Source organism: Equus przewalskii, chromosome X (genome assembly GCF_037783145.1).
Source record: "Equus przewalskii isolate Varuska chromosome X, EquPr2, whole genome shotgun sequence".
NCBI classification, from domain to species: Eukaryota; Metazoa; Chordata; class Mammalia; order Perissodactyla; family Equidae; genus Equus; species Equus przewalskii.
In genome coordinates, this window is record NC_091863.1 from 16,698,533 (window position 1) to 16,710,605 (window position 12,073).

The window sequence follows — 12,073 nt, forward strand, 5'->3', positions numbered from 1 at the left end:
CTTATTAACCTCCCAATAGAACTAATGTTCAATGGAATATATTTTGGAAAATGCTGAAATAGACTCTTGGAGCTCCTCTTAAAGACCCATATACCAATGATAAAATTTCTTTGTGTTTTAAGTTCCAAATAGCTAACTTACAGTGAAGTATTTGGAAAAGCCAGTAATTTTAAGTTGAAGCCTGACCCAGCAGACAGCTTGTTGAATGTCATCTTCATTTTATCTTGCAGAAAAGCCATTTTCTAAAGTAAATCTTATTTGTGATAACAGTCCAAACTAAAGTAATAACTACTAACTGGAAAAATCAGTGCATGATGTTCCACTCCAGGCTCCTTGTAGAATTACTGGTGTCACTGCTAGACAATTTGCCAGAAATCCTGGAGGAAATAGATCCCCAGCGATAGAAAATGGCAAGTGTTACATCGAAACTTTTTGAAAAAGAAATGACTAAAAATTGTACACTGATTACCTTAGTGACCGGAGACATTAGAGCAAATAATTAAAACAATATACAGCCACTTAAGACTATATAAATGACAACTTAGGATTGTTTTATAAGTAACACATCATGTCAAACCAATTTATTTTCCATCTTTGTTAAGGCAGTGAACAACAAAGTTACATCCACGGTTTATGTTCTTGTCCTCCATTAGTTCTTCACCTAGCCTTTAAGAATCTTTTACAGGAGTTGTAAACTGGCTGGGAGGACACTTAAACAAAAAAAAAGCAGCAATCATACATGTGATTGAATTATTTTTGAAGGAAAATGAATTGGATTTTTTTGTAATGCAGTGGCCTTGAATTTATCACCGAGCCAATCTGATGTAGTAAAAAGAGCATTGGGATAGGAAGTTGAAAGTCTATATTCGTGGACTGACTCCAATACTGATTATTAGTGAAATTTTGAGAAATTAACTTTGGTGTGTCTTAAGTTTTTCATCTCTACCTTTCTTGCTAACTTCACTGAATAGTATGATCCCAAAGAGAAAAATATGTGAAAGGAATTATAAAGTTACTACAAGATGTCGTTTCATTTATTTCAAACGAGAGTCTTCAATTGATGGTCTTAATCATTTTCTGTTTTACTTTTCATACAAAAGGGTGACTGTCTTCTACATGTTGATAAGATTTTCAAGACACTGCCTTACTAAGATTAAAAAAATAGATTCCTTTAATTTGTAGTTAGTTAACTTGAAAATGGAAATTTTTCAACCAATAATATTTACATGCCTATGTCATCTTTCATGCTCACGACTCTATTAATGCTGAGCGCAGCAAGGGACAAGAGTGTTTTAGCATAGGTCATTTTTTTTACCCACCAGAGCCTTCAGAGGAGGACCCAGAACTCTTTTCCCACTTAGTATTTAAGCCATCTGAATCCTTCCCAGTCCTCCCACACCCCTCTAATGTAGAAGAATTGTCTTTATGCACAGTGGCAACATGTCAACTAATAAAAACCTGGCTTTCCGAACTCTGATGTGCATAGCACAGTTGGTCTCTTGGTAGAATATTTACAAAAGGTAATTTAGTTCAAAATATAATTAGCCTTGGAATCAGTTGTTAAAAGTTCCATATAATTTTTGATGCAGTTCAAAATTTTCTCCTTCAACAGTTTTTATGTTACTGCCTATTTAAAATCTAGATCACTTTTAGAAAGCAGTAGGAAAATTCGCAAACAAGATGTAGCTTATTCTTTGAAATGAGATCTTAATTGTTTTTGTTCTCCATAAATGAAACAGAAGAGATTTCAAGTTAATAATCATTGGGTTTGTATTTGATTTATATTATTATAAGGCATTAGAGCCAATACCTTAAATAGTCATCATACTGTGATGTTTACAAGCCAGTTTTTTCCCAAGTTCTTTTATCCATAAATCAAATTTTAAAAAATATGGCCCTAAAGATCAAAGTGCCCATTCTTACTTATTTTAGTAAATCCAGATAGCTTGCCTTTATTCTTCAAAATTTACTGACTTTCCATCTAACTCAGTTTTATTCCTTTTGAAATGTGTGATTCTCTACCTTATATAACCTCGGGATGTTTTCCTAGAAATGCAGTCAACCATCTGAAAGTAATTTTTCTGTCTGGTATGTGGGAAGTTTGATGGGTGTATGTGGCATGGTTATAGTTTAACATTCTTTACTACACTCATTTTCATCAAAATATTGGCTAAAATATTCAGAACAGATGTGTATGTATATATTTTTTCTCCTTAGACTCTTGAGAAGCCTTATTTTGTGAGCAATAAGAGTGTGTCAGACTTAAGGAGAAATTTCCCTGCAATCTTTTTTTCAACTCTGGCAACTATAAGAGAGAAGATTACTTCTTAGGTGCTGTTTATCATCCTGAAACTTAATGATTTTAGCATGTTTTGGGAGAGAGTTTGTATAAAAAATGGATAAATGGAAACAGACAGCAATTCAATAGTATTTTAACAGACATGGGTAGCTTAATACGGGAAGTTTCTAAATACGCAGTCAGGAGGCAGGACTTCTAGTTCTGACTTGATTACAAAACAGCTCTCTAAGGCTCAATTTGTTAGAAAAATGAAAGGAGTTGGTCAGATTGACAGAGTACCTTAATGGAAGCCAGGGATGGAGGGGAAGGGAAGGGAAAGTGAGAGGGAGGAAAATGGAAAGTTGACAGGAAGGAAAGAGAAGGAAACTGTGAAAATAGAAACTGACAGTATAGTTTGTACTCTTTTTGGTCCAATGTATGAGGAAAATCCCGTTTACTTTCTTAACAAGTAATTGGTCAACAAATATTGAGCAGTTACTATGTTTAAGGCACTGTACTAAGTGCTGGAGATACCACAGTAAACAACAGAGAAATTTCTCTTCCCTCATGAAATTTGCCTTCTAGAATGGGGACAGAATTCAAGCAACTAATTTAATAAATACTTATTTGACAACTGGCATGCTATAAAGAAAAATCTCTAAGAGAAAATGAGAACAAATACAGAGAAACTCGACCTACAATAAGAGATCAAGGAGAGTGGCATTGAGGAAATGACATTTTTGCTTAGTTCTAAAAGATGCATGTGAATTTAGGAAAAGAGGAGAAGAAAACCAGAAGAGGACAGAGTCCTGGGTGTCAGGTGAAGAAAGGGTTACAAGAAGGAAGTAATCCTCTGTGTGAAATGCTGCAGATAGGTTAGAAAACTCAAGGGTTCTGAGAATTGTCTCTTGGATGTAGCAACACGGAGGCACTAAGTTTTGGTGAAGTTCTGGGCGTGAGAGCTTAATTGGAAAAGGTTCAAAGGAGAGGAGATTCCACATATGAGTGAGATCATACAGTATTTGTCTTTCTGTGTCTGGCTTATTTCACTTAGCATAATGTCCTTTAGTTTCATCCATGTTGTCACAAAGGACAGAATTTCCTTCTTCTTATGGCTGAATAATATTCCATTGTATGACTGTACCACATTTTCTCTATCCATTTATCCATTGATGGACACTTAGGTTGTTTCCCAGATATGGAAACATAGCTATTGTGAATAATGCTATAGTGAACATGGGAGGTACTGATTTCATTTTCTTTGAATATATACAGATGTAGGTTGCTGGATCATATGGCAGTGGTATTTTTAGTTTTCTGAGGAACCTCCATAATGGTTTTCATTGTACAGCCATGCACCACATAACGACATTTTGGTCAGTGACAGACTGCATATATGACAGTGGTCCCATAAGATTAGTACCATATAGCTTAGGTGTTTAGTAGGCTATACCATCTAGGTTTGTGTAAGTACATCCTATGATGTTCGCACAATGATGAAATCGCCTAACAATGCATTTCTCAGAACATATCCCCATGTATGTATGTAGAAAAGAATGTAGAAAATAAGAAATAACAGCACATGATTCCTTCCTCCAGGATGATCCTAGTTAGAAAGCTCCAAATGTGCAACAGATATGAAAAGCCAAGTTACAAAATAATAATTTAACTATGAGACACTAGCAGAGATATCATAAGGCTTATGATAGTGTGTCAAATGAACTCTACAATTAATACATGTTTTATGCTTAGAGGAATAAAAAATTACTCTGAGGAAGTGGTCAGCAAAATTTTTAAATGGGCTCTTCATTTTTGTACTGTATTCTTGACTATTATTAATTTTCATCATGAATTAATAAACATAAATATTACTACCTAAAGAGACATCTTAAAATTTTCCAGATTATTTTTTAAAGAATTATTATTAATTTATGTATAGTTACATGAGAATGAGTCAGATGTATTTAATAAGCCTTAAAAAGTCATACGAGCATAAAAATACTTTGCTTGTATTAATAATAGTGTACATTTGATTTAAATCTAACAGTAATGCTTATAGTACTCTTCTTTTTTTTACCATCAGCACTACAGCATCAAACCATAAAGTTCGTCTTCCTTTTGAACTTTGCTATCTTGTGAAATTAAAATGCTGCTATATACATGCGGTGGCAAACATTTCTAAGCTGCAATCAAAGATTCTGTATTTGGAATTAGAAATAATTTAAGTCGTTGTCTGGTTTTCAGTTTGCCAAGGACTGCTATTTATATAAGAACGTTACCTTATGCTATTACTTTAACTGTTTTTTTAAGTCTGTTTCAATATTTTAGCACAACAAAAAACTTATAAAACGTGCAATACTTATAAGCAACATTATTTGTTATAGCTAAACAAATAATTCACTTTTTAAAATACTTATTTTGATTTGCATTGCTAAATTCATAGCTTTATAACTAGAGAAAGCAAAAGCTTGATGTCCTCCAAAGTAAGTTTTAATTAAGGCTTTTTATCTCAGTTTTTTTGTTTAATTCAATATATTTTCCTCAATTTTGTCTTAGTAATATACAGCCTGCTTCTGTGAAAAAAAAATCACCCCATGAAAAGTCAGAGTTTAATTCTCCTGAAAATTTTTTCCTACGGTTAATGATATAACCAGACATATCAAAGGCTTAATTACATGCTTCAATGACTTAGCTCCATGAGAATCTCAGAGAAGATGACCCAAAATACAATAAATACAATTATATATTTCATATTCTCTGCGTGAAGTATGTTCCTTCTTGGTTTTGTGCACATATATTTGACTCCAAACAACCAGTCAGTTCTTTGAAAAGTATCAAACTAGCTCATATATATGTATAACATTATAGAGCAAGTAAAATAACTACTTATTGATTGGATTCTTCACTTTTCAAAAGATTTTCTTGGTGACATGTAGAAACAGTGTTAGAGCTGTCAAGTGCTTCAGTTTCAGTGCCCATGCTGAAATGGAGTTTATTTTAAAAACCAGATTATAAAAAAATAAGTTGTAGGAATTTTGAAAATACAGCATTCATATCATTGAATGTCTGGAGGACTGATTCTGCAAAGCAATTGAATAGACATGACAAAAGGAGACCTTTCCTAAAACCTTTACCCCACCCTGGATGGGTAGAATATATTGACCTGCATCAATCAGTTCACCCAAATTCCCTCTAGAAGTACAGAGATCTACTCCGGGAGAAATTTGGAATCTTAGGTGATCATTTATAAAGTCGTTTGCACACCTTGAAAGGAAGTCATTAAATAAATGCTACATTTTTTGGCTCATTAATAATTTTATCATGTTCATCCTCAGACTTTCAGAGAGCTTAGCAAACTATACTAGGTAAACTGTATCAGCATACATAATAAAAAGCCATGAGGTTGGCACATTTCCTTAAGAACAGAACTACAAGTCTCCTAAGTACCTGGACTGATCATAGTAATTGATCATGTGAAATTTAGCTGGCCAAGAAGGGAAGTGAAGAGGACATATGGTGACCTAGAGGTGTGGGAAGGTGGGAAGATCGGTACATTAGAGGAGGAAGGATTGTTGGACTTGGAGTGCTGTAGGAGATGCACTAGAAATGCGAAGGTGGTAGTTGGAAAATGGGATACTGGGAGGGATTACAACCTTTGCAGATGCCAACATAAAGCATATGACCACAGGAATGGGTGGAGGAGAGAACCTCGAGAAACTGAGAGGTCAGAAAATTGGAAGGTGAATATTGAAATCACCAAGAATTATATCAGAAGTGGTGTTTGAGTGCCTGGGTTTGAACCCTGGTACTACACACTTACCAACTGTATGTCCTTGGGCAAGTTACATAGCCTGCCTCAGTTTCCTCATTTGGTAAAATTAGGGTCATGATAGTATATTTCTCATACTTGTGAGGATTAAACAATTTAATACTTATAAAACCCTTAGACAGTATGTGGCATTTGTTAAATGATAGGTAAGTGTTAGTACTATTATCCTGATCATCATTATGATCAACTGCTGTGTGAGTCTGCTTTTCATTCATTCAAAATTTATTAAGCAACTATCATGTGCCAGGTATTCTTTTTAAACTTGTCTGATTTTTGGCTGTTTTGTGCCTCAGGAATTTCAAGTTGATCAAAAACAGTACACTGCAGCCTCACCAAAAAGTTATTCTTGAAGGCTATGCCATGAGTTCTGCTTGCTAAAGTAAAATCCTGTTTAATGAGAATATAGACCCAGAGGAAAATGAGACAGGCCAAAACAGTGATTACTTGGATCTGGAAACTAGATTTGTTCATGATGGCAGAAGAGATGCTTGGAGCAGGCCCAGCTATAGGCCATGAAAGAGAATCTAGCCATATTGCTGAAGCATGATGATATCCAAAATATGTGGTGATAGGAATTAGGAGGCAGTGAAGATGGGAAGTTACCATTCTGGTGTTCCAACATGAAACAATGGGATAATGTCCTGGCAGGCAGCTGAAACACAAGGGGCTGCTATCTTGGAGGTTGACTATGAAGATATAGACACTTGGGCATTAGGGAATAAGACAGAGATCCAGAGATCCAGTTACTGAAAATGAAGTAAAATCACTAAAATAATGATCCTCTTTGTAAAGGAGCACACTCTTAAAAGTCTGGGGCTCCTAAGAGAGCAAACCTAGGCTGTCATTCATTATTTATAAAAAGTGCCTTAAGTCTGTCTTATCACCTGGCCAATTGCCACAGGCAGTTTCACCTTCTGGCTCAAAACACACATATTTTTCATCTACACAAATGCCAACCATAATGTTGCATATGAGTGAGTGTGTTTTGCAAACTGTAGCTAAAAATCAGTATAAGTTTGAGCGGACATGGGGAAGAAAAACAATGTGATGTGAATTTTGTTCTCTGTGTTTAGGCAAGCTACGACCTATATCTATGCCAGTGGAATATAATTGGGTGGGGGACTATGAAGATCCAAATAAGATGAAGAGAGATAGTAGAAGAGGTAAGTGTTCTAGAATTTCAGTGTAGGCTGGGTTGTTGGAAGAAAAAGCAAATTTAAATGTTCTTTAAATAGGATGTTATGGCTTCAGTGGAAAACTTTTCATTCGCTCATTGACTTGATGGTACGCCCAAAGCAACTGAGATCAAAGTTTGACTATCTTGATCCGTTATTAAGTATCTATCTTCTCTGAATGCCTCATAAGGGATTCAGGGTAGATAAGTACAGTGCAAAAAATGAATATCTGATTGTTATTTGAAAGTTAATATTTGGAAAACAAGGTCAGAAGTGTGAAACTGCATAAAAGAATTAAGATCAGTAAATAGAGTTTGTGATCAATCCCCATTGGTCCGCAATGCAACCTCATTACTTTGCTATTAATACAACCTTAAAATGAGCATTGAAGCACATGGGTAAAAGCTAATGGAAACTGAGCCAGTGACTCTAATGAAAACCATATAGAAATGGAAAAAAACTGCTTTGCTTTTTTTTCTCTTCTGTTTGCTGTTCAGGGTTATCTTCTTACTTGGGGGTGGGCTACACTTGAAGTATCTACCAAAAGTAAGTTTTTATGTTCACTTATCCTGCTATTGAGGTGAGCAGTAAAAGGAGCAACTGAAAGTCTCACTACTAAATGGGATTTGACCAAGTGTGGATATGACGGGCCCAGTGGGTCAGGCTGCCACTTCCACTTTCTGAAATAGCCATAAGATTGTAGATGAAAAATAAAAGAAATCAAAACAAAACAAAAAACTATTCATAGAGCCTAAGCTCACTGAGATTCCTTCATGATATGTTTAACTCACTTGTCTGTTACTTCTAGTCAGTGTACAGAATTTATTCTATTACCACACAGATCCACAGGCCACACAGGAATAAAAGCAAGCATGAGTATCTACTTCTTTAGTCTTTTTAACACTTGTTTTATAGAGCAAGCATGCAGGAACATTGACAGATTCCTTTGCATCTGTGTATTCATTCCATTTTCCAGACTTCAGTTTCTAATCTCATTTGTTTTATAGAATTAATCAAGAAAAACTAAATAAAAAGAGAAACCCTTGTCATATGCCATTTCTGAGTCACTCTTTTGGGACTTCATATGGTAGTGACATCTTGGGGAAAAACAGCCTTATGAAGTACTAAGTGCTAGCTATCAGTTTAGGCGTGGATTTTATGAACTAAGTTTCCTGACTATTGGTTCATAATGTGGGCTTTAACTTCTCCAAGGATGCTACCTAGCCTGCCATATGTCAGTGTTTGTCATCAAGTTTTAGCAGAATCCCCCTGGGGGAGCTTGTTAAGAATTTTATGAGCCACACACCCAGGACTTACGATTCAGGTTCCTTAGGTGATTCTGATACAGTTGATCCAGAGATAAAACTTGAAGTAATTTATAGGCTATTTCTTACTGCCCTATGATCCCAAATAATTAAGATTCTCCATATTTTCACTACATAGATATTTTGTAAATTAAATTAAGCTACCTTTCTGAAGTGATATCTAGTAGCCCAATTGGGAAAGAATGGTAAATGTGGAATATTTGCATATTAATATTGGTGTATTTATCTCTTTTTATATAGAAAACTCTCTACTCCGATATATGAGCAATGAAAAAATTGCTCAAGAAGAATACATGTTTCAGAGAAACAGCAAGAAAGATACAGGGAAGAAGTCTAAAAAGAAGGGTGATAAGAGTAATAGCCCGACTCACTATTCATTGCTACCTAGTTTGCAAATGGATGCATTGAGACAAGACATCATGGGCACGCCTGTGCCGGAGACCACACTATACCATGTAAGTAAAATTTCAAAGACTCTGCGATACAGCTTTTATTGGGAGACTGGCAAATGACTCTTTTGGCTAAACTCCAGATTATTTATTTTTAACCTATTGCCAGATTTTCATAAAACATCCTAACTTTAGAATTTCTGCCCTTGGAAGAAATATGATGGCTTATTGATTTGTTCTTTGGTTTGTATGTTCAGTGAGTTCATATGTTGGAGCAGGTTTGATTTTTAATGAAGTAATGTGCACCAAATTGCTGGAGAATAGTAATTAATTAGCTGACTAATCATCAATGTGATTATACACAGTAAATGGGTAGCTGTAAAATTCAACATTAAAGATAGAATTTTTAATATATTCATGATCTCATTTGAAAGTGAGCATCTACTATGTACTAGACTTGGAGCATTGTGCTTGAGATGAAAATGGGGAAACATAGCACACCATTATATGGAGAGAAAGACACACTGAGAGTCCTAGTGTAATTTGACTGTTGTAATGGGTGGGTACAAGAAGTGTAGGAAGAGCATAGGAGAAGGAGGGCCTTAGTCTGCTGGGGAAGTGAGAAAAGGCTTCAGATTGGGAAGCATTTGGGTGGAGTGTAGGATGAGTAGCAGTATTTTTGTGGAAAGGCATATGGAGGTGCGCCACAATTGTGTAAGAATATGGCATGTTTCAGGGACTTCATATGACTAAGAATTACTGGTTCATTAAAAATTGAGGGACGGTGTGTGAGGAAGAGGCAGTATGATGGACCTGGAGAGGTAGACAAGGCTTCAATCAAGAATTTTATGATAAAGTGCTTAGGCTCTTTCCTGCAAGGATAAAGAGCTATTGAAGACTTTTCAGCCAGGGACTTGCATGATGACATTGGCCTGTTGGATCTCTCTGGTGCAGAGCATTGATCAAGAGGTGTGAAGCCAAAGGAAGGGCTATTAAGCCCAGGCCAAATGGATGAGCAACTAGGACAAATGGCAGTGTGGACGCTAAGAATCTTGTTATCCAAAATATTCAATTCACAAAATCACTCATTTTATGCCATTTTGGTTAAAATGGAGTTTCTTGTGCCAATGGACCTATAGCTTCTTATTAGGAATGCTTGAAAAACATGGACTACAAGTTTTTAAGTAATTTAAACAACTGTGCTTAATGCTCAGAATGTCAAAAAAACTTAATCTGTCACTGCTGTAGAAGCTGTAGTTACCTAGGTATACAAGGTGTGAAAGATTTAATAACTTGTACTTGAGTCGCTTTTCTGAGTAAATCTTTTAAATCATCTACTTATTCTATAGCTCTCTCATAAAACTAGAGTGTATAAAAATATTTTCCTTTATTTTAATTGCAGTAGGAGTGCAGCTAGCACTCCTAGGTGCTCATTCTCTACCCTCTCCTGTCCCCCGTTACATACCCCCAAGCCTCTTCCTCTCCAAGAGAATAGTGTCCGTATCAAAACGTGCTCCTTTAAATGACTGACTGATCAAATTGTTACTTTTTCCAGAGATATTTGCAGTCAGTCTGAAAGTAATGCTGCTAGCTGTATGAAGGGGCCACTTTTGCTACCACTAGTCAGAAATGCTGTCTGAACAGTGAGCTCCCTCTAGAATCTGGTGTTCTGGTCATAAGTAATAGCCTGAACAAAGATCTAAACATAAGAAACAGTTGGCCTGTTCAAGAGGGAAGTTGGTAGTGAGAGATGAAGCTGGAGAGGGAAGAAGAGGCCACTTCACCTAGAGCATGTAAACTGTTAAAGAGTTTGGATTTATCCTAAGAAGAGGGGTAAGCCATTGAAGGCGCATCTAAAGACTCAGTCTGTGCCATCCTGTCATGCACATCCAGACAGAAGTATACTGTGTGAGGAAGGAAAATAGAGATGAGTCTTGTGGATTTTGAGTTATTAAGTTACAGAAGATAGTAAAAGGTGAATGAAACTGGTAATCAGGAATATTGAGAGTATTGTCTAGGAGCATAAATTGTTACCACTTTTCTGAGGGGCATTATTTAGCTATATGTATCAAGAACCTGGTCTGGTAACTTGACTTCTAGAAGTTTATTCCAAGAAAGAAATCAGAGAGTCAGCTTTTGCCTCCTACTTTTATTATGTGTCCTAAGTCTGTAATATGGTATTTCCCAGATGGATGATATTTATCCCAACTAATTTTTGACAGAAGAACAGCACAGAGTAAGGAATATTGTTAATGATGGGGGTAAGTGCTTCTAACTCTGTTCTCTGGTTTAAAAGAAGCTAAATAATTGTTAGCTCCAAAATGCATGTTAGATGCCTATAATCCACGTTCAAAAAGAGAGGGGTTTTTACTAGACTCTGAGTTCGCTTGAGGACCTTGTTTAGTACGTTCACAGATAGCAAGGAAGTTTCCACATTTGTTACATATTTTGAACCTCACAGCAACTATATTTGCAAATGACAAAACTCAAACTCAGAAAAGTTAAATGATTTACCCAGAGCTGTATTGCAAAAAAGTCTGAGAGTAAGGACTAGAACCCAAATCACCTACTCCAGTGATATCTCCACACTACCTTGGTTCTCTGTGCATGGTAGGCATTCCATACACAAATGAATGTGTGCTTTAATGACTTGAATGAGTGAATTTTGAAAATGTTTGACTTTAAGAACATGTGCCTTCATATGTGGATTTAATAACGTTTTCAGTACCTGGATTGATTTCTACCCACATTTCTCTTTTGCACTATGTTACTGTTATTAAGTTTGGAAAAACATACAGAGCTGCTGCTGTTATAAAGCACGAATAGTTATTTAGCATGATCTGTTGCTGAGAGTACAGAGAATGTAGTTAAAATTACCTGGACCTCAGAGGCATAACAACATACACTTAAATGATTGCTTTTTTTTTTTCCTGCTTTTTTCTCTTCAAATTCCCCCAGTACATAGCTGCACACTTTCATTGTGGGTCCCTCTAGTTGTGGCATGTGGGATGCCACCTCAGTGTGGCCTGACGAGTGGTGCCATGTCCAAGCTCAGGATCCAAACCGACAAAACCCTG

General features: G+C 36.0%; 1 protein-coding gene across 10 annotated transcripts in view; it reads left to right on the plus strand.

Annotated features, from left to right (window-relative positions):
* The window catches only part of CNKSR2 (connector enhancer of kinase suppressor of Ras 2), a 257,543-nt gene that overhangs the window by 159,759 nt on the left and 85,711 nt on the right, over positions 1–12,073 (plus strand). For 6 of the 10 annotated variants that reach the window (XM_070603410.1, XM_070603414.1, XM_070603417.1 and 3 more), the window contains 2 exons: positions 7,181–7,270; positions 8,848–9,062. In XM_070603410.1, coding sequence (XP_070459511.1) covers positions 7,181–7,270; positions 8,848–9,062 — 305 coding nt within the window. The remainder of the gene's footprint in view (positions 1–7,180; positions 7,271–8,847; positions 9,063–12,073) is intronic. The other 4 variants (XM_070603411.1, XM_070603409.1, XM_070603415.1 and 1 more) reach the window with 1 other exon arrangement.